This window comes from Corvus cornix, chromosome 1 (assembly GCF_000738735.6).
Source record: "Corvus cornix cornix isolate S_Up_H32 chromosome 1, ASM73873v5, whole genome shotgun sequence".
NCBI classification, from domain to species: domain Eukaryota; kingdom Metazoa; phylum Chordata; class Aves; order Passeriformes; family Corvidae; genus Corvus; species Corvus cornix.
In genome coordinates, this window is record NC_046332.1 from 11,890,498 (window position 1) to 11,913,154 (window position 22,657).

Below are 22,657 nucleotides of genomic sequence, written 5' to 3' on the forward strand. Positions count from 1 at the left end.
CACAGGCATTATCCATGCTGCTAGTAGAATACACCTGCCCAAGATGAATTCCCAAACTGGGAAACAGGGAGAGCAACATTTTTCTAGTGCAGTTACCAAGTTGCTCCTAAAAATGAAGATTCTGCATGAAAATAATAGATTAAGATCTTAAATGGATCTAACTGTGGTGTGCTCTATCACATGGATCTCATTCCCATCAAGATGCCTCCTTGTGAATTTAATTATTACCTAACCCAGCCCCAGATGCAGCTGTGTTTTCACTGCTGGGGTCTCCAGGCACTGCAATACAAATAAAGTCACAAAAGGTTTCGAAATTCAGTTTCAGTGAATATTTGATTTGTAATATATTCCTCTGTTAAAGGAATTAAGTTTCTACCCTTTACCACTAGCAACTGCAAAGAAACCCAAAACAAACAACCCCCAAAACTGTAGCAATTCTACCTGTTTTCAGAGACTATTAATTAATATCCTTCTGTTAAGTGCCAGTTTCTGGCCAGTTCTTGCTACCATTTTAAGAAGCAGTAGCTTGTAATGCAAACGAAAACTGGTAAACTTTAACTGTTAGACTCTCAGATTGGATTGTATTTGAATCTTATAATCATAGTCACATAATGGCCTGCATTGGAAGGGACCTTAAAGATCATCTTGTTCCAATGCCCCTGCCATGGGCAGGGACACTTTTCACCAGACCAGGTTGCTCAGAGCTCCACCCAACCCGGCCTTGAAAACTTCCAGGGATGGGGCAGCCACAGCTTCTCTGGGCAACCTGTGCCAGGGCCTCATCACCCTCACAGGAAAGAATTTTTCCTAATATCTGATCTAAACCTACTCTCTGTAAGTTTGAAGCCATTCCCCCTTGTCCTTTCACTCCAGGCCCTTGTCAATTGTCTCTCTCCATCTTTCCTGTAGGCTCCCTTCAGGTACTGGAAGGCCACAATTAGGCCACCCCAAAGCCTTCTCTTTTCCAGGCTGAACAGTCCCAGTTCTCAGCCTTTCCTCATAGGAGAGGTGCTCCATCCCTCTGATGATCTTGTTGTCCTCTCTCCAACAGGTCGATTTGACAGGTGTTCATGGCCTCAAACACCAATTTCACAAATCCAAACCTTTTCCCCTCGGCCTCTTTAAAGACTGTTCACTACTTGCTCTCAAAATACATCCATCTCTGAACTGAATACTGAATACTGGAGATTCAACGTTTCATATACAGAAGCAACTCAAATTTAATGCAAGATCTAGGTAAACAGCTCGCATTTAACTCTATATTTACACCACACATATTTTCCAGTGAAAGTCAGGAAAGCAATGAGGAAAGAAATCCTCCACACGTGATGGTTTGCGCATTTTCTTATAGCCATGCCTGTCTTCTTGAAATCCTCTGGGCTACAGAGATGTGCTGCAGCAAATGCAGTTCAGAGCTGACAGACACTGGGGTATGTGTTGACCCCCTCTCGAACTTGAGCCTGAGAAAAAAAAGCTATACAGTTAATTTTTCACCATGTGTGCCAGGTGTATGCTTAGCTTTCCCCCAAGTCACAATCTTACTGCGGCAAAGCACAAAAAAAATTGCTTCTCCATGGCTTACGTGTCCCCACAGTCAACATTCCTAATTATAATTCCTCTTAAAAACAAAAGAATCCCCCCTCAACCTTGCCTGGATCAATAACCTATCTAATGTAACAAAAATAAAATGCTTCAAATCATAGTAAGGACTTCAAAATGTAGATATTCCACACTTAATTCCCACAAAAGCAAACACTAGAAGTGTTAAGTATAACTTAATTCTCCTCACTATCCAGCTGAACTGAAATTGACCCTCATCAGTCTGATCAGACATCTGGGGAATGCTAAATCCAGCCTCCCTCAGACTGCACGATGGCCACTTCACAGGTAGGAGTAACAGAATCCCCCAATGGGTTGGGTGGGAAGGAATCACAGTGGGTCATCAGGTCCAATCCCCCTGCTCAAGCAGGGCCATCCCAGAGCACACGGCACAGGATTGCATCCAGACACTTCTGGAATATCTCCAGTGAGGGCCTCCACACCCTCTCTGGGTGATCTGTTCCAGTGCTCGGTCACTGCACAGTGAATTTCTTCCTCATGTTCAGGTGGAACTTCCTGGGCATCAGTTTCTGCCCAGGGCCTCTTGTGCCATTGTTGGGCACCACTGAGCAGAACCTGGTCCATGCTCTGACCCCTCCCTGCAGACACTGACAGACATGGATGAGGTCCCCTCTCAGTCATCTCTTCTCGAGGCTGAACAGCCCCAGCTCCCTCAGCCTTTCCTCATAAAAGAGATGCTCCATCCTTTCATCATCTCTGTAACCTCCACTGGAGCTACTCCAGGAGCTCCATGCCTCTCTTGTCCTGAGGAGCCCAGAACTGGTCACAGCACTTCAGATGTGCCTCACCAGGGCTGATCAGAGGGGCAGGATCACTCTCTGATCTGCTGGCAACGCTCTTCCTAATGCATCCCTGGATTCCACTAGCCTCCTTGGCCACAAGGGCGCTGCTGGTTCAGAGTTTGTTCTTCACCAGGACACTCAGGTCCTTCTCAGTGATACTTCTCTCACCTGATCCTTACCTTGGTACTGAATCAACAAGGTTTACAAACAGACTTGGACATGGAGATTAATCCATCTTCTGACAATTACAATTAGGGATTTTCTAGTGCCCACTTACTCCTAAGTCCACTTGCATACACAAGCAATGATGCTACTGACTTTTTCCCCTCCTGAAACACAAAATACACAGACAAACTCAAGACCTTCTCATGCATTTGTGGGGGGGCTTTGGAACAGCTGGAGGATATGGAAGAAAACAATAAAAAATAATAAAAACACAAACCAACCTGTCCTATGTGACCCAGTTATCACCATACAAAGGCCAATCAATAAACCTACTCTGAAATTTGGCTTATTTCTCAGCTTCAGTTTAAAATCAAACCTAAACCTTTCTTCATGCTACTCATGCCTTCAGCTCAGCTACAAAAGTTACTCCATTTTTACTTAAAGAGCTGAAAGCAGAGACTTTTAACTTTTTTGTGTGTATGCCTGTATTTTCCACTCATCCCATCTTCCCCCTGATTTTTTCAGTGCAACTCAGCAACTTTCAGCTACTCAAATGCAGCCCTGCATAATTTTTGGCGAAGACTGAGATTTCTTGTCATGGTAGACTGATGTAGGTTTAAAAAATGCAAAGGCTGTTCTGATTTATAATGTATCATTACTACTTGCATTTCAGAATTAAACCACTTTATCAGCCTGATGCAACTTTATAAAGAAATCATAACAAAGCACTGCAGTATTACAAATTTATTGAGTTTCATCAAAGTTATTTTTCAGCATTGAAAATTTCACACATATAAAACAACTTCAACTTCTATGCATTAAAACCAAAGTATGGGTTCTTTTCTTAATTTAAAGCAAGTGCTGTGCTTTTTTTAAACATCTCATGAACCAAATCCTTCAGTTACAAAGCTGATAAAAATAAGTGATACACCACTAGAGTTTTTTTCTTCAACATGTGAAATTCATCTCTTTGGGAAACAATACTTTCTAAAATTGTATCATGAAAGATACAGACCTGAAAAAGGATAAACAATCATACACAAGGCATAAACGTTACACAGAGTAATTCAGACATTTTTATAAAGAGATCTGGAAAAGTACCTAAAATAGTGATATTTATTTAGTATAAAATTTCAATAATAAAATATTGCTCATAATAAATAAGAAAACATGAGTTTCATTAATACTGTTCTCCTCTTAAAGCTCTCTTGGATGTAACAGGATCTGACCTGATCAAAAGTCAAATGTTTATTTTGTCCTCTGTACGAAGGAGGCAGGTTTACAGGCTTCAGGTCATTCTTTGCTAGAAACAATTTTATTATAAACAAAACACAGAATTCATTTCAAGTCTCATGCGTAATTATGGGAAAAAAAAATCCCCAAGTGTGAATAAACCTTATTACAGTAGATTTTAATACCCAAAATATTTGCCCTTTTTGTTAAACCCAAAGTGGAATAAGACTTCCTGCAAATTATGAATACAAAGAGAAAGCTGCCCAAGTTTTCTTAAAAGCTTCTAAATATGGGTGCAGCTGTACTTAATGGTCGTCAATGCTGTTAGGGACAGTTTCTCTGGGGGGGCTGGAAGCTGTCTCCCTTCATATGGGGACATTGGATTTCATCCCCGCTCTTCCCATCTGCAGACAGGGCAGTTTGGAGCAGTTCTTCAGCAGCTGCTCGATGGCGATGTGGCGGACGTTGAGCTCAGAGGCCAGGGAGTCCTTCTCCTGGACTTGCTGTGTCAGCTCCTCAAACACGTCTGCAACAACAGCAGCGGGTCAATGCACTCGCTCCCTGCACCGACACAGGCTTAGGGAGCAGGGACAAACAACACTAGGGAAGAGGCAGGGCATTTAAGTGGGAGCACGCACAGGAACTCTGCTTCTCCTGGTTCCAGCCCAGCTTTGTATGCATTGCAAACAGAACAGGATCACTTAGTTTCTAGTTATGGGCAACCTGAGCCAAGGTGGATCAGTTTAGAACTCAGAACAAAGCTGACTCTGGCCTGTATCAGTCACAGTGTGGCAGCAGGAGCAGGGCAGAGATCATCCCATCATCCCCGTGCTGGGCACTGCTGAGGCCACACCTCAAATCCTGTTCATTCAGTTTTGGGCCCCTCACAGCAAGGACATGGAAGTGCTGGAGCAAGTCCAGAGAAGGGCAGTGGAGCTGGGGAAGGCTCTGGAGCACAAGTGTGATGAGGAGCAGCCGAGGGGCCTCAGCCTGGAGAAGAGGAGGCTCATAGGGGACCTTATCATTCTCTGTAAGTGCCTGACAGGAGGGTGGAGCCAGGTGGGATCAGGCTCTTCTCTCAGATAACAAGTGACAGGACAAGAGGAAACGGCCTTAGGTTGCACCAGGTAAAGTTAGATTGGATATTAGGAAATATTTATTCATGGAAAGTGTTGCCATGCACTGAAACAGGCTCCCCAGTGACATGGTGGAGTCACCACCCATGGAGGGATTTAACAGACATGGAGATGTGGCATTTAGGAACCACTTGGTTTTGTGGGGGACTTAGCAGTGCTGGGTTAATGGTTGGACTTGATGGTCTTAAGGGTCATTTTCAACCTTAAGAATTCTATGGTTCTAGTCAAATTCTTAAAGAAAATACTGTGCCAGTTTGCAGCACCAAAGCAGATTACATCATGAAAGCACCTAGAAATCTCTCTATATCATGTATTTCCATGTAAAACAAGAGACTTTAGTAAAAAACTTAAGTGACAGAACAGCAATCAAAATTTCTTTTTTATAAACAGACCTTTTGTTATTACAAAGCACAACAAACACAAAACAAAGAGTATTGAAAAAGTCTCACCCTGGATTTGCTTGAGCAGTTTTTCATTAAGTTGCTTTAACTCTCCTAGAGTCATTGTAGTCACTGCAACAATAAAATCTGTTATTACTACTACCAAAGTCACATAAGCATCCCTAAGCAGACTCCTATTTTCTCAAGATTTCTCCTATTTGCATCCTAATAATCAACAGATGCATGGCAGTAAGCCAGAGACAACAGTATTTATCAGTTATTTGAGGAAAGTTTAAAAATTCTCTTCTTAATGTTGACACAGACAAGGATTTACTCCATTGGAAAGACCTCTCTTCAATGACAAAAAGGTGGAAAATCAACCCCTGAAAACAGCAGCATCCAGAATCAGAACTGCTTGGCACATTTAAATACTATACCCTCCTCTGACTGCAGAACATGATTTCCCCATTGTAACCCCTGCGAGCACATCTGTTTAATTGTGGGCAAGGGGACAATTCTGAGGTAAGTCCTGCCCTGTTTCCCAGCCTCCAAGAAGCAACTTCCTGACAGAATTTTTACCATGAGGCTCCCTGTTTTGGTTATCAAGGTTTGTGCTTTACGCACACAGGAATAACTTACAGTTTCCACTGAGTATCTCAGTGACAAATGATGAAGGACAATCCTGGTTTGATATGAAGACCAGCATGTAAAAACAGGTTTCCTTCTGTGCTCCTGGTGAGAACTCAAAGATCCTCTGTATCATTCAAAATCCCTTCTGTATCTCAGGTTGTGTGTACTGATCATCCTCACAGAACACACACGTTAAACCTCAAAGGAGGGAACTGTGAACGTATTCTTCACTGCCCTTGATCAACAGCAGGGAAGCACTGGCCTGCTTCCTAAGATTCCCTGAACCCTGCACTGGACACGCATGGTGCCATGCCTGCTGCTGAGATGCCCTTGTCACCACGGTGAAAAGCATCAATCTGAACACCACAGGGGGTACAGGGCACAGGCACAAGCTTTAAGACCTTGCAATTTTAAAATACTGTTTTTAAACTTTAGCTAAGCTGTTTCTGCTGCATCTTAGCAAAGCTCTCACTTCATACTTGAGAAAAAACGATGGTGCAGCTTTTTTCAGCGATTTCTCTGTGCAAAAGGTTTCTACATGGCAAATTTAAAGTCCAGAGTTCTGACAAAGATGGGTTTTACCTACCCACTGGATTATTTGATTATCCTAATCCTTCCCTTTCAAACTTTTTCACAGCTGGCAGTTGTGGGATGTTAAATTGCTGACAGTACTGCCAAACCAAAGAAGCTGGCAATAGCTAAGACTTGGTACTCAAGACATAATCCCAGTTAAGAGAGAAATAGATTCACCTTTCCCCTCCATCAGCCAGGTAAAATGGTGCTCCTTCCTACCTTCAGCTATCAATACACCTGAAAAGTCCCTTCTCACATTTTAACACCCTTTAAACACTGTGAAAACCCCGACCAAATTTAATATTTAATTTAATAAAAGGGACAAGATTTTTTTCCCTCTTTTATACCCAGTGGAAAGATGTTACTTCCCCTTTCTTCAGTATTTTCATTAACATTTTGACATCTGGCAGACAGGCCAAGCACTGAATTTAAATGGTAAAATATTATTCTATCCACAGCTGAGGTAAATTCTAAAGAAATATTGGCCAAGCTATTTACAGTTCCATTAATACTTTTTTTGGTAGACAGGTACGTTGTTAAGAGTGAAAGTACTGCAGTAAGAAGGTACCTAATTCTGGCAGTCTAAGTTTTCATCTAAAATACAAGCTTTATACAATCACAGAGCCTCCAAATGAATGTCTTTTAAAGGTAAATACTGCAAAATACACGCAAAAATGCCTCAAAGCCACATTATGTAGTCAAAACAGAAGAAAAAACCTGTTATTGTGCTCAATGCAGCTTTATGTTCCTGTCCCGAAACCAAAGATTGGAGATAAATTCCAAGTCACTAACTTCAGTTAGACCACCCCATAAACCAGGTCAAGCTTTCATAATTCCTCTGTTAACTGCTGTCCTGATTTATGTAATCCCAGTTTATGACTCCAGCGGACAGGTGGTCAAACAGTCCAGTGTATCTGTTTTGATTTATGGCTTTAAGGCTACTAATTCACTACAAATGCAACATGACACATCATGCAGCAGTTAAGTAAAATCCTTTTATAGAGAATGAGAAATGACTCAGCTTTGCGAGGACAGAGTTGTCAGTTTGTTAAAAAAAATGGGAGCCTAAAGAAGCCAATTCCAACTTTTTACAGTACCTCTTTCTCTTGACTCTTCTGACATTTGAATTTCATTATTACCTTGGTTTTCATCACTTGTTTTTCCCTGGAACAGTGTTTAACAGTTTTTAGCAGTGTTTTTGCTTTCTTTCTTGGGTCTTTTGAAATTCAGAAACCCTCTCCAACTACTTTCCTCATCTACAAAAGTAAGAGTGGACATACACCAGTTCAGGACCAAGTACTGCCTAAAAGCAGGATGGTAACAGCATGTACCTCTAGGAACCTATTTCATGCAGCCTGATTCCAGAGACACTAGAACATCCTAGATTTTTCTAAAGATTCTAGTGATCTTAAACAACAGGAAAACTAATTTTCTGTTATTTTCACTATCGTCCCAGTCATCAAAATATGGCTCAGGTCTTCTGCTACAGCCTTTAAGAGGACATGATGGCATAAGGGGCTTCTCATTTTCTTATGCTCAACAAACACAAGGAAAAAACAAATCCAGTAAAATGCACAAGCAAAGTCTGCTACTATTAAGATTGTTCCACAAGTTTGCTCTGCTATGTGACATCCAATTTCCCCTGTTGCTTAGGGCAGCTCTCTGTAAAATGTAACTCAGGGCACTATGCAAATTCAAGAAGAGAGAGATTTGCAGGATCTGAGTAACCTCCACCTTCACAGGCAGGGCTGTACAACTTCCATGAATGAGATATTGAAATGACTTTTTTTTTGCATAAATTAGGCATGTCCTGTATCACATTGGGCTATAGCTAAGACTAGAATTCAAAAAATCCCACCAGCCAAACCACCCTATTTGCTCAGCCATGTAGCCTTTTTCCTCACAGATTTTACACTCTGGACTTCAGGATGAGCATTAAGGCCCTGTGGGGACGTGAAGTGGTCAATAGGTATTTGAAAGAATGCCCATGCTTGCTAGGCTGTGTGTAAATAGATGTATACTCACGTTCCTCCCTGCTGTGCTGAGGATGTCTCCTATGAACACTGGCAGGTGAATCACCTTCAGCTTTTTCAGCTTTCTGGACTTGGTTGCGGTTGGACCACAAAACACTGCTGCAGCAGAAGGTAGCACCAAGTCTGAAATCAGTGGATTCTCTTCGTTCCAGCAGAGTCTGTGAGCAGCTTGAGATGCCTCCAGATTTCCCATCTATCCATTTTGCAGAATATCTAGGTACTGGGGAGTCAAACTGGGGGAGTAATTTTCTATCAGTCTGATGTCTGAAGCTAAAAAGCTGGTGTTGGGATGGTTTTGAGCTTTCAGAATCAGAGTCTAAATCCTTGTTCTGTGCGTACTGTATGATCCAGTTAATTTTTTTGCTCAAGATATTTTTTACTTCTGCATAAGGACTTTTAGAGAGCTTTGATCGTGGACAGTCCTGATTGGCTATTAAGTGAAATTTTTCAAAGCAGTCTCTGTGCCCCCTTAAAGACCTTGTATGTAGAAGATCCGACTTTGGTACTCCTGTAAAGACACAATAGAAAGAAGTTCGCTTACTGCTAATTTTTTTAAATCTTTACTCACAAGCAACCAAGGAAATGAAAATTTCAGTGATGCTTTCCTACTAACAGTCTTTTCACTGAAGCAAACAAGGGTACCTCACAGTCCAAAATTTGTGTAGTTTCCCTCAGGCTGGAGTCCTTGGCATGCAAAGCGTTTTGCACACCATAATCTCTAGTGCAGGACTTCAGCGTGTGCCTCTTGGATGGTGACAGAGATGAAGCAAATTGACAACTCCACACACATTGCAGCACCCCTACACACAAGAGTAAGCTGCAGAAGTAAAATAAACCCAAATGTGTATCAGCAAGTTCTATAGAACGATCCTGAAGAGCATTTTGACAGCACTCATATAAGCTCCCATCTTGTATGCACAATGTTATGAGCCATCTGCTCAAATACTGCAGGGTGCAGGCCTATCTCATTCAAGTGGTCAAATGTAACTCAGATTTCAGTCATAGTTTATTATTTTGCACTAATACAAGCCTGCAGCTTAACTAGGGAAGCAAGCTCTAATACTGTCGATGCTTGCCAACATTAAACGGCCCTAAAATTCATTTGAGGTGTGCTGGCTTTGGCTGGGATGGAGTTAATTTTTATCACAGTCTGATATGCGGCTGTGTTTTGGATTTGTGCTGCAGTGTTTTCATTATCACGGAGCAGGGCTTACACACAGTCAAGGCCCTTTCTGCCTCTCTCACCACCCTGAGAGCGAGTGGGCAGGGGGCACACAAGGAGCTGGGAAAGGACACAGCTGGAACAGCTGATCCCAACTGACCCAAGAGATATTCCACACCATATGGCATCATGCTCAGTGTATAAAGCTGGGGGAAGAAGGTGGAGGGGAGGAATGTTTGGAGTGATGGCATTTGTCTTCCCAAGCCACCGCTATGTGTGACAGAGCCCTGCTCTCTTGGGGATGCTGAACACCTGCCCAACCATGGGAAGCAGTGAATGGATTCCTTATTTTGCTTTGCTTCTATGGGGAGCTTTTGCTCTCCCTTTGAAACTCTCTTTGTCTCAACCCACGAGCTGAGATTCTCTCCCCATCCCACTGGGGTTAAACCATGACATCACACAAGATGTTTATTCTCCTCTTTGCTCATCCTCCCTCAAAGACTGTTCAAATAGCTACAGCAGGTAACTTAAACCTCTAAGTAACTGCTAGTGATTGACAGGTTAAAAAGGAACACAATCTGTGAAGATCTACAGTTGGTGAGTGAACACAGATGGTATGAGAAATGACTATTCCAGAAAGTTAATAGTGCCCTAGTACAAAATTACTTTCTGCAACTTCAGGGGATATTTATTTTTCTTCAGATTCACCTACACAGTAAATTCAGAACCCAAGCCCAGAGTAATGAACAGTTAGCCATTTATCTCAACACCCCCTATACTACTTGGGAGGTTCCCAATACAATGAAAAACAATCCTGTCTAACAAGTTTGTCACTGAAAATAACAATAATATACCTGTGACCCACTGGTTGACAGTGCTCAATGCCAAAGTATTTAAACCAACAAACAGTGTAATTGGACCTCTGAATCTAGGCAACGTGAACCAAGCTGCAGCCATCTTACCTTTTAGCTACTCAAAGCGACTAAAGTAAAAGAAAAACCATGAAATGCAACAGGTAACAAAATCTGGAAATAGAGACATTAGCAGACAATTAGCAGAAAGCTACATGTTACAATTCTCAGTTCCTAATTTACCTCTTAAATTCTTGTGGTAAAGGTTAATCTCCCCACCCTAAACGATTAACAAATGATACAGTGTTTTTTTAAGTTACCAAATACCACAAAATCACACACTACTCTCAAAACTAATCTGAAAAGTAAAATTCTTAACATGAATCCGGTGAAAACAAATCCAAGAACTTCATTTTGATTATCTCCTTGCTGGTAACTGCTGTTTGAAGCTGGGGAGTTCAAACACTAAGAGTAGCCATTATAAATTGTTGGTTTTCCACTCTTTGGGCAGCACTGAAACTTAAGTCCATTATCTTCTGGTTGAGTTTCTGAGAGTGCACACAATTTATGGGTCAAAATGTCTAAAAAAAGTGGAAAATAAAAGAAAACAGCAGTGGAATTTATTTTGTTCTTAGCAGCAGGGGGAAAAAGGTAAAGTCATGAAAACAGATGTTCCTTCTGTTCCTGAGATAACTATTAGAAGAAACAAAACTCACATAACTAACCAGAGGCACCTTTTAAGAACAAAGTTCTGGAGTAAAGTACACTCTGTGCCCCCTTTCAGTGGGCAGTCAAGATTCTCACTCCACTCTTCAAAATACCTTTCAACCTCTTTCAGCAAACAGATATTCACCAATTTTTCTTAAGCGCTGCATGCTCTGCTGCCTACTTGCAATGCTGTTTTCCCTCTCTGTCTTTACAGAGACTTAAAAAACCCCAACAACCATTTCTAGAGAAAACAAGGAAAGACAACTCATTTGTTTTCATGACTTATCAGCACTCTTTAAATAGAGCAAGCCTGCTCAACTCAAGTAGCATAAAGGAAACCTTAAATCTTTAAGCCATCAACGGAAAGCAAACACTGTCAACTGAAATTATAAGGCAAATATATTCACAACACTACAAAACCTAGAAAACCAGAGTGATTTGTTCAATGTTATTTGCTTTACCCAAGTGATTCTTCAACATTCTACTTTGCTGCTGCTTGTAGTGCTTTCTTTTACTTACAGAAAACAGTCAATGGGCTGAAAAACATGTTTTGCGCAATTTTCCATACAATAATGCTCAGGAACCCACCTAACAAACACACCTGCACAGCAAGTGACAGAATACTGACAGTATCACTTAAAGGAATTCCTTTGAGGCTGCTTCATTATTTTAAGGAGAATAAATATGACTTGTCCAGTAGGAGAGGAGCATGAGACCACACAAAACAGCCAACACGCAAACTGTTACACAAAAAAAGAACAAGTGCAGCGTGACTTTATGAAGCCCCAACTGAATTATGTCCAAGTCTTAAGTTCAAGGTTATTCAAGTCTTTCCTTCTGATGAATTTATCTTTTAAGAGTTCTGAATATTGCTAACTTCCCCATTCTAGAGGCATGCTGCGCAAAGAAATCTGTTTTATCTGAACTCAGTAATAGAGTGCCTGAAATGAGCAATTATTACAGAAGAAAAAACCACATTACTTCAAGAGTTTAAGCTTTGCTATTTATATGCCACATATCGGCTGCAATGTCCCTCTTTCTGAGCTTAGGGCATGTTATTGCAAAACACTTCCAGTACACAAGACCAGAATTTACATCCTACCCCTTCTCTTACTCCACTGAAAAAAAACAAAAGGGGTCTTACCTAAGGAATCTTGAATAAAGTAAGGAACTGAAAATGTGCAAAACCAAACCACTTTTGTACAGAACTGCTACAGAACTGCTTCAGCTTTCACGTAATTGCCTTGGATTTTTACTGTAACAAACACACACAAAACTAAAACAACCATCAATCTCTCTTTTGTCCTAAGGTGACAATTAGTACCTTCCTACGCAGAGAACATCAGCCATAACCTTCTGGAAGAGCTGAGCAGGGACAGCAGCTGCTGTGCCAGCACAAACTAGCAATCACACACCAGAATTACCACAAGTAAGGGTATGGTTCTTTGGAACAAATCCTTCTGTTGAGGGCAATACCATCAGCTTTATGAGGCAGAAAAGATGTCCATTTCTTGTCGGGAAGACTTCATACTTCACTCAGATTACTTCATATTTTTCCCTTCATCACAACTGCAGAAAAAGCTACAATCTGGTGAGCTGGAGTGAACCAAGTGATACATAAAGATGATGCAGTTTTAGAACACACGTTACTTTATTCAACACTACACAAAGAAACGAATAAAGCACGGCAAGATTTCTGTACAAAACAAGAAGCAACAGTGTAATTTTGGTTAACAGCTATTGTGAGTTTCGGGGACTTTCACAGGGTTTCAGTTCTGTCTCCACATTTCTGTTTGCCAATATCAACGTCAATCTTTCTTACTTTTTGTCTGGTTCTTCAAGTCTGCAATCATAAACCCATCAATTTCCCTCCTCCTCCCCCCCATCAGCAGGTATGTGTACATTTGCTCCTTGTCTTACTTTCCAAGAACAGGATTGCAGACTATGTCCAAGTATGTCCTAGGCTTCATATTTATTTTTTCAGAGAAAGAAAAAAACCCTCAAAAAGCAAAAAAAAAGCCCACAACCACCCAGAGTAGAAAAGTTTAATCTGTAGGGGAAAAAAATCCCTCAAAATTTACTAATATCTAGAAGACCACATCTAACAAACTTAAGAACTTAAGACAGCACAGATGCTATTAGGAAACAAGCTCATGCCAGAAATCATTCCTCAAGTGCACCTGATTCACAGGCTAATGCCAAACCTCCAAACAAATCATGAAACGGTGTAAGTGCTTACAATCCATTATTTGTTTCTGACTCTAGTAACTCATGTGTCCTATACGAAATATGAATGTATCACTTCACTCAACAATATCTTTGTATACTGACTTGAAGAACAGGACTTCCTACATAAGTGCCTAATGCTTAGGCAAAAAACACCATAACCTGAACCCCGACTATTTCAATTTCTAAGCTATGCAAGGCAGGCAGTCAACATGACTCCTAATCCACTCCTACAAAGTGCTTTTGTAAATGCATGACCAGGGATCAGGCAGTTTAATACACGTTTTTGTAACTTCTACTTATTCATAACTGTAAAGTAGTAGAGAACAGGGAGAATATTTACCAGATAACCAGGTGTGCAATCACCTCTCAACAAATCCTACCCCATTTTAAGGCATTTGTACTTGAAAGTAAATGAGTTTCCGTCATAATAAAGTTTTTTGCTTTCTGGTTTTTTTGAGGGTAAGAAACCTACAAAGACCTTATTTCTGCCTTTGCAACTGGTTCACTGAGAGCTATGTATAACTCTTCTTCATTATAAAGATACAGAACTAAATTGAAATGTTTGCTCAAGTTTATATAAAGCTAGCTAGAATAGTCTTATTTGGAGATTATAATAGTAATCAAAAAGTCCTTTTCAAAATGAATGTTCTTGAATACCAAGATTATTTCACATTCCTTCACAAATGTTTGCACAGAAAAAATAAATCAGTGATCATTAGCCTACTTGTTTATCTTCAACAGTGGGTTTTTTTCCTTTGTTTGCTGTTCTCTTTTTAAAAAAACAACCAAACTTCTTATTTGGTCTTTCAGCTCAATCAGTTGGAAATAACATTAAAGAAAACCTGCATTGCCTTCTTAGCAATTTCTAATGTAATGCTGGAAACTAATTGGTTTTTGCAATGGTGAATAGCAGCTGAAGTGGAAAATCCCCCTGAATATAAGATGAACAAGAATACTTCTAGACACATGAATAGTCGATGACAAGTTTGTACTATGCCATTAGTTATATAAAACCCCTTAAAAGAATTTACAAATACTTATGGGTAAGATTTATACCTGACCATCTCTTCTGTCTCCAGTTTGAGTTGGCTGTGGAGACCTGCCTTCACAGCCAGTGAAGAAATGCTTCTCAGGCACAATTCACCTCATCTGAAATAGTGACCTCCAGAGAGATTTGTGACAGACACGTCTGCTCTTCCCCTTTAATCCTAGAGTAAGCAAGAGCCCTTGCCTGTGCCTGCCCGCTTTAAGAACTCTGGTCTTCACTGTGTGTTCTGAAATGTTCCAGTTGCTGCTCCCCTCAGCTGTCCACCTCACTGTGTAAACAGAGAAGTTCAGCCAGCTCATGGAACAGCTCATGGAACAGCTCCCAGACATCTGCGAGTGTCCACAAGGAACACAACGCTCAGATGAGCTCAAGTGTGGTTTACCTAGTGTGCAGGGCCAAGAGCTGCAGCACACAGAAATGCCTCACATGACATTAAACGTTCTTGTCTGTCTATTTTAAGCCACTGCTGTATAGGCTGTTTACCAAGAGTGCTGAAGGGGGGGAGGGGGAGGTCCCAGAAAAGCATATCCCAAGACCTGCTCAAAATACATGAAACAAAAGCAGTCCATGATAACCTAAGACAACAAGTTATCCACGTCTAAATGACAAGGGTGGGGAAAACTGATATCCTTCAGCTGTACAATTCTGCCAACACTGAAAAGCAGGATCATTAGCGATGTGTATCTCCAGTACATCTGCCTGACAAGACGTAAAACCAACTGCTATTTTTACGGGTTTACATGCAATCTCATTTGAGAGTTAAATCTTATGATTTATTAGACTGGCTAGAAGGAAAATGCCAGTGCCATTCATTAACTTCTAAAACCAGACACTTTGTAAAGACTAGATATTATCTTGTTCATAAATTAAAGTTCTCTCCTTGCTTTCATATGATAAGGCCAGTACTTTCCATACATCAAGTGTGCACACAAATCACCTCCCACTTAATTTCTATCAGCTCATTTATACTTTAGCACAGAGCAAAGACATACTATATTAGACAGAACAGAGATCCAGCTGGCCCCTTAAATATATTTTCAAGAGTCATGTTCCTTATAAACTACTTCACTAAGAGATTTCGCTCCTGTATCAAGCAAAGCAATGCATTCTGATGAAAACTTTACTACAGAAAATATTATGTCACATACTTTGTAAGAAAAATCAGTTAAACAGACCTAGAAGAGAGTGGAAGTCATGAGCCAGTATTCCTGTAGTCTGGATGATGCCAGGTAACATAAATACTCAATTACCTTGTTTGCATGGGCAAACCTCCCAGATTTACACATTAAGAATGCAAAAATGTACTTATCGAACCAGACCCACAGGTTGACATTACTCAGTGGTGCCCATTAAGCTTTCAGAGCAAGAACAGCATCTCCAATCATGTTCAGACTTGAATACGTAGTTGAGCTTTAGTGGAAACTGCAGCTAATTTCACAGGTCCATTCAAGTTTGCAGAAATAAGTCATACCCCTGGCCTGCAAATGCTACCTTGAAACAAGTTCTCATCTGTCTACTCTAAAGGGCAATGATGGAAATTTTTAGCTTTTATCACCAGAATAATCTATTTTACTGTTTATCTTTTCATTAACACTGAAAAAATAAGGATGTGTAATATTCTGGAACAGAATTAATTACACAGCAATTTCCAATTCTTTCAACTACACCTTACAACACATTTTATTGCAGTGAGTTATTCTTCTGTAGGGTGTAAAAAGGAAAAAAGTGAAATTCGAGTTCACAGTTTGCAACAACTAAACCCACCCACTCCTTTTATTTTTTTTTTTATTTTAAATGAACACAGAATGAGGATATTATACAAGATTTTATAGACCTTAACAGGAAAAAAGCTATGTGGTAAGACAGACTTATTTATAGCATCCTTGGTCAGCCTGGAAACTGAGATGCACTAACCTGATGCTGAAATTGCCTGAAAAGCTGAGTCTATCAGCACTTCGAAGGACCATGGAAATCTAACTATCTCAACATAAATCAGGGGAATGGATGCCCAGTACTTACACATTGTCTCTTGTATTACAAGACCTGAGATGGGAACTGTCATTTGCTATTCAGCTGCTCAGCTCTAAACAGAAATGGAAGTGAGCCAGTTTGCTTGTCAGCCAGCATTCTCCAAGATGGTACTGTAGTTGGCAGCACCAGATAAGCAAAAGAGTAAAAAAATCATCTCAAACAATCAGATTTTCCACTTCTATTACTGTTTGTCTCCATTACGACCCTTGAATGTGAGGAATCGTCAGGTTTTTAAATAATTCTGCATTAAGAAATACCAGCATAAACCCAGCTAAAGACAGATACACTATGAAAAATAATGTAAAGGTAAGTCATAATTATTGCAGACTTCCAAGTGTGATGTTTGAACAAAAACATTTAAGTATTAAGATGTTGAAGTTGGGATTTCCACAGGTGTCCAGAGGATCCCAGGACACATTGCTGTGTGCAATGCCTTCCCATAGGAAGAAACCTGAACACCTCTAAGCAGCACAGGACAGGACCCTCTGGCTGCTGCTGGGTGAGGGGTGAGACATGGGATACAGAGCCACAGACTGGTTTGGATTGGGAAGGACCTTAAAGATCATCTCATTCCAACCTCCTACCCTGGGCAGGGGCACCTTCCACTAGACCAGGCTGCTCAGAGCTCCATCTTACCTGTCCTTAAAACACTTCTAGGGATGGAGCATACACAACTTGGAAATACTACAAGTGGAGCTTCAAAACACCATATTCAGGCAGAGGATTTTGTTTTGTTGATGTATACATTTACAGACAGTTTATATACATGTACACATGTGTATTTTGGAGTGTTCATGCGTTCTCCTCACCCTCGAGGTATCACTGCAGATCTGTTGTTAGTACTGTATCTCTGCTAGCAGAGCTCAGTTAATCACTTTCTCATATTCTGATGAAATTAAAAAGAAGAACTTTGTTTCAACTAACACCCAACACGTGATTTCCTGCCTGAAGCAAAACCAGTCACATATGAATTTAAAACATTTCCTGTTTCAATCCCCTGATTACTACTGTGACACCTACTCAGAAAAACAAACAATGCACGATCTCTGATGTTCACTTCATCTGCACAAAGCAAACAAAAGCCAACATCAAACTCCAGCAGATCCACCCTACCAGGATATTCTAAACCCCATCTAGAACTTTACAAACGCTATCCAGAATCAGCTTCATTTCTCAAAATGTTTAGTATTTCACACGTAAATACTTTGCGTATTTTAAACTTTAAGAAGCACATTAGCATCCTGTTGTGTTAAATCACCTGACAGCGATCCTTCAGACACAAAAGCTAGTTTGGCAACAGAAGTATTTATGTGTGTCTTAGTCCACTCAGCTTCCCTGCGTGTGAATCCTCTAAGTGAGCTGGATGAGCCAGTGCAACAGGAAAAAAAATACAGTCCTTTCCAGGGAAAACGAAACATTGCTCCTACCCCTTTTAGACTGAAGACCAGAACTACTAAACTCTCCTGAGGCGCGTTGCTCTTGCCTCGTTCAAGAAAGGTTGATGACATTTAATAGGGTTAAGTTTAAACCTGCATATTGGGTTTAGTTATTCCAACGCCCATGTTCTCTTTTCTTCTCCCCTTGCTACCACTCCTTCAGACAGCTTCAGAGAAATAGATCCTATAATCCATATATATCACTCCTGAATAAATTCTGGGACAGACACCACAGCTGATCTCCCAACTGCACTCAAACCAGCAGTTTCTGTGACTTCACTGAACTTGGTAAAGAAGCATAATCACAATTTAGGTTAAGCTCATTTTATTTCACAAAGACTAAAAATCTACTATTAAAAATATCATGATGGAGACCTGATATATGATAAAAGCAAAGGTTTTATGATACAGTAACTGACTTCCTTATTCAGAAATTCAACAGTTATTTAATCAAGACTGTCCACAGATTAAGCTTTCTGTATAGCAGTATCCTTTACAGAGCTATAAGAGAAACTAAATTTTTCCCCCTCAGTTATGTAACGTTACCAAGCTACAGTGCAAATATAATAAAGGTTACAAATAAACACCCCAGTGTCAGGCAAGTAAGGGCTGAGCCATGCCACAACATTAATCCAGATAGAAGCCATTATTACAGATGGGGATGGTCTCCAAGTCACCCATTTCTAATTCCTCCTCTTACTGACCCAAGCGAATCAACAACACCACCATCGAGAGACAGGCAAACCTGTACAGCTGCTGAACTCACAGATGCCAGGAGATGCAAAGACTCACCATCACTAGATTACACTGTAATTAAGTGCAGCTAAGTAAATTACATTTCTGTAGTGTTTTGCTCATATACACCTGAAAAAGTCTGTTTCAAGGTGGGTTCAGCTGCATTAGTTCCCAGTGCATGGATTTGCCATGTCCAGCTTTAAGCAGTCAGACGCTGCTGGCAGGAGGGGAAACACAATTGTCCTCATCAGTTTTGTTAAAGCATTAGAACATGACGCTCTACTAAAAAAAGAAAACTGGGAAACCTACTTCCAGAATTTCATACCTAAACTTACAAACCATAAGTATTTAGGTCGGAAAAGACCTTTAAGATCATTGAGTCCAACTGCAAACCTAAGATTGCCAAGCACATCCATCTGTAATGTTCCTTTCTATCCTGACCCAGCTCCTAGTGCAGACTGCTCGGTCAGGAAAGATGGAAGAGGTGCCATACATTCCAATTAAGTCAGACAGCACTTAACACATGGAAGTTAACAGGGTGCTGCAAACAGTGGGAGTACTCAAGCATCCTGCAAGATGCTGAGCTGTGACTAATAGCCTGCCTGCTCTCCACCAGCAGCTATTTCCTGCTTCTCTGAGGGAGCAGTTCCACATGCACATCAACACCGAAAATGAGCAAGCCTGTCCTAGCTGTTGCATGAATATCTTTTTAGAAATGCCTAGTTCACTTCCTGAAATACTTAATATATATGTATGGGTTTTAATTGCTGGCAGTTTTAAATATGATGCTAAATAAAAAGACAAACTATCAGTGAGATCGACACCTATTTGTAAGTGTGGGATAACACATCTACAAGAGTTGATTCAACTTGCAGCTGATTCTGTTCAACAAGTTATAATGCATCTGAACTCCATTAAAACATAACCAGAAGGTCAGTATGAAAATATCCAGTATAACATTGTGCTTTAGTGAATTATCCAATTCATGCTGCACCCAGAGCTGCCAAAAGACTTATTTTAGATGTGTAAAAATCAGTCTTTGTCACAAAAAAATACAGGAATGTAGAGATATGTCCAAAGTAGGATGAGTGTGACCATAGGTATGGTAAAGAGCTGACTCATGCAGTAGTTAAGCTAAAAAGTCTTAAAATGGCTCTTCATAAAAAGTCACTGACACAGCCTCTGCCACCTTTGAGCTTCCCCTCCCTATGAGCAGTAACAGTACATCTTTTCAAAGTGGCACACAAAAGACGGACTATCAGAAATGGAGGCATTTTGACGCTACAATGATCAAAGATATGTATACTTTTATTATGCAAAATAAAAGAATTGCAATGGTTCATATAACTTCAGGGGAGCTTTCATCACTATTCTATTCCAAATAGCCGCCTTTTAAAATTAACTGAAAATTTAGAAGATTATGCAAAGTTGTCTGCTTTGCACAGATTAAGTCTTTCCTACTATCAAGGCTATTTAGAGCCAAAAAAAAAAGCTATTCCACTTAAAACACATGATCTTTTTGTAAAGTCACAGCCATAACAAGCAGCTTTGACAAATCCACACCTTATCTGAAACAACAGTGCACAGGAACCATCCAGCAATTTTTTAATGTGCTCTACCACTTTCAACACTTTCAAAACAAAACTAGATTAGTAATGTAATGGAAGTACTTAATTATCATTGTGTCAGTATGTTTTTAAAGCCTAGAGAGAGAAAAAGCCTCTCTCCATATTGAGAAGTCTAAAAGCAATAAGTCAAACAGACTGACCGGTTGCCTTAGTTTAGACAGCTGCTCTTGAGTTTTAACAAGAAGTGCAAGTACACAGGCATGTCTCTTCTAAACAAAAGCGTAAAACATGGCAATTACTACTGAAATACCAAAGTATGGTTCAGATTGAAATACACTGCCTGTACTGGCAACAAAAGTCTACTATCCGTTATCAAGATACAGGACTAATCACATAACACTGTTAAGATCTTCATATTCAATAGCCTCACAGCAACAGAAATCACTCTAGGTAGTCCTATCCACATATAATTGGCAAAGAGCACTCTGTGTAAGTGGAAGAAATTACTTTGTTGCTCCAACGCCAAGCAATTTGACGTAAAAAAGGGACAAAGATAATCTACTGCTCATTCATGCATGAAGAAAAGCAACAAGATGGGTAAATTCTTTGCCAAAACAGGTTTAAAATTTTAAAAATACTATTCTGGAGGCCAAAATGGTTTGACAAGATTAGTCTTTTAAGAGATGGCCAAAATTCCTACTTTACAATTTGAAGACCTTAGGAAGCTTTAATACTGAACCTCATTTTATGATATTACACATACCAACACTTTATGAAAACAAAAAGAAATAATTCCGAGTACTTCTAGTGAAAGCAACGTGATCTGCTTCCAAAAACCCCAAATATTACGCTTTAAAGCTTGCAATTTAAGCTTGCTTTATAGACCCCTCTCTAATTATTGAGCAAACCCGCTGAATAAAGGCAGAACGTGATTCAGATCCCGAGTTCAACATCAGAGGTCTAATGCCAGGCGACAGAATAAACACCAGGGCATTTCAGAGGTTCTGGAAAGGGGGGCTCACCTTCACATCTGGAGGAGCAGCACCCACCTTTACCGGAAACGAGCTAGAAAACAAACTGATTTAAAACTTTCTACAGATACACGTTTCCAAACCTGCGACTCGATGGAAGCTTTCAGAGGAGCCGGCTCTGCGTTCAGGCCCCGGCCGGCTGGCCCAGGACGGCTCCTGCTCCCACCTTACCTTCGATGTTTAATTCGAAACAGACGTGGCAGAAGGAGAGGGTTTCCTTCTCGGTGCCCAGCTTGCAGACGCTGCAGATGTTGTCATCGTCCAAGTCGATGCTCACGAACTGCTCCTCGTTCATAGTGCCCTGGGGAGGGGGACGGCGGCGACAAGGGACGGGAGGGTTATTCCGGGAGCCGCTCGGGCGCAGCTCCGCGCCCGCGGAGGGGGAGGGCAGGGGCGGAACGAGGGCGGGAGCGTCCCGGGAAAGTTTTCCCTTTAGAGAAACTGCGGCCAGGCCGCACAGCGGGGCCGGCACGGACCGAGACTTCCCCCTTCCCTCGCCCGGAGGCTGCCCCGTCCCATCCCGTCCTGCTCCCCCGCAACTCCATCACCACCTCCATCATCGCTGCCCCCTCCCTCCCTCCGCGCGCCAGCGGCGCGGACGCCCCGCCACCACCAGTACCGCGATATCCCCGGCTCTCCCCCATTTCCTACCCCATTTCCTACCCCAATCCCAAATCCCGACCCCGCTCACCGCCACCCGCCCCGGCCCCGCTGCGCTTTGTCCGCCCGCCCGCGCCGCCGCCGCCGGAGCTCTCGGCGCCGGGCACCGCCCGCCGCTTCCGGCCGCCACCACGGCACGGCGGGACGGGGGGTATCACGGGGCCCGGGCGGAGCCCCGCCGCACCCGAGCGGCTGGAGTCGCCTCAGAACCGGGCGGCGAGGCGGGATGAGCGAGGAGCTCCGGTTTTCCCGGGCCTTCGAGCGGGCACAGCGGCGGTGAGCGGCCGCGCTCCCCCCGCAGCAGTTGGTCTGCCCCGCGCGGGCGGGGTGTGCGCGGGGAAGGCGGTCGCGCGGGCGGGCGCTGTGGCGGCGCTGCTGCTGCCGCGGCCGGGGCTGCCCGCGGTGCCTCACCCAGAGCGCCTTCGCACCTGGTGAGAGCAGGGATGCAGAGCAAGCCCGGCTTCTGGGGAGACTAGGTTTGGTTAGAGGCGAGGGCTAAAAAAACAAGTGTACAGTGATGGAATATCGATTCCGTTCAGGAACCGGGATTAAAACTCTGCTGGCGCTCCGAAGGTGAAGACACAACCCGTCACAGAATCACAGGTTCTGGGTACGGTGTGAAGGAACCACAGTGGGTCATCCGGTC

At 41.8% G+C, this 22,657-nt stretch overlaps 1 protein-coding gene across 1 annotated transcript; it reads right to left on the minus strand.

Moving 5' to 3' along the window:
- Positions 1-3,296: 3,296 nt before the first annotated feature.
- C1H21orf91 (chromosome 1 C21orf91 homolog) lies at positions 3,297-22,076 on the minus strand. The gene is made up of 5 exons (XM_039556409.1): positions 22,043-22,076; positions 21,523-21,652; positions 8,545-9,060; positions 5,386-5,448; positions 3,297-4,326 (listed from the first exon to the last, which is right to left on the minus strand). Exons 2-5 carry the CDS (start codon positions 21,644-21,646, stop codon positions 4,166-4,168), a joined length of 864 nt encoding a protein of 287 aa, XP_039412343.1. The 5' UTR covers positions 21,647-21,652; positions 22,043-22,076; the 3' UTR covers positions 3,297-4,165.
- Between the last annotated feature and the right edge of the window lie 581 nt (positions 22,077-22,657).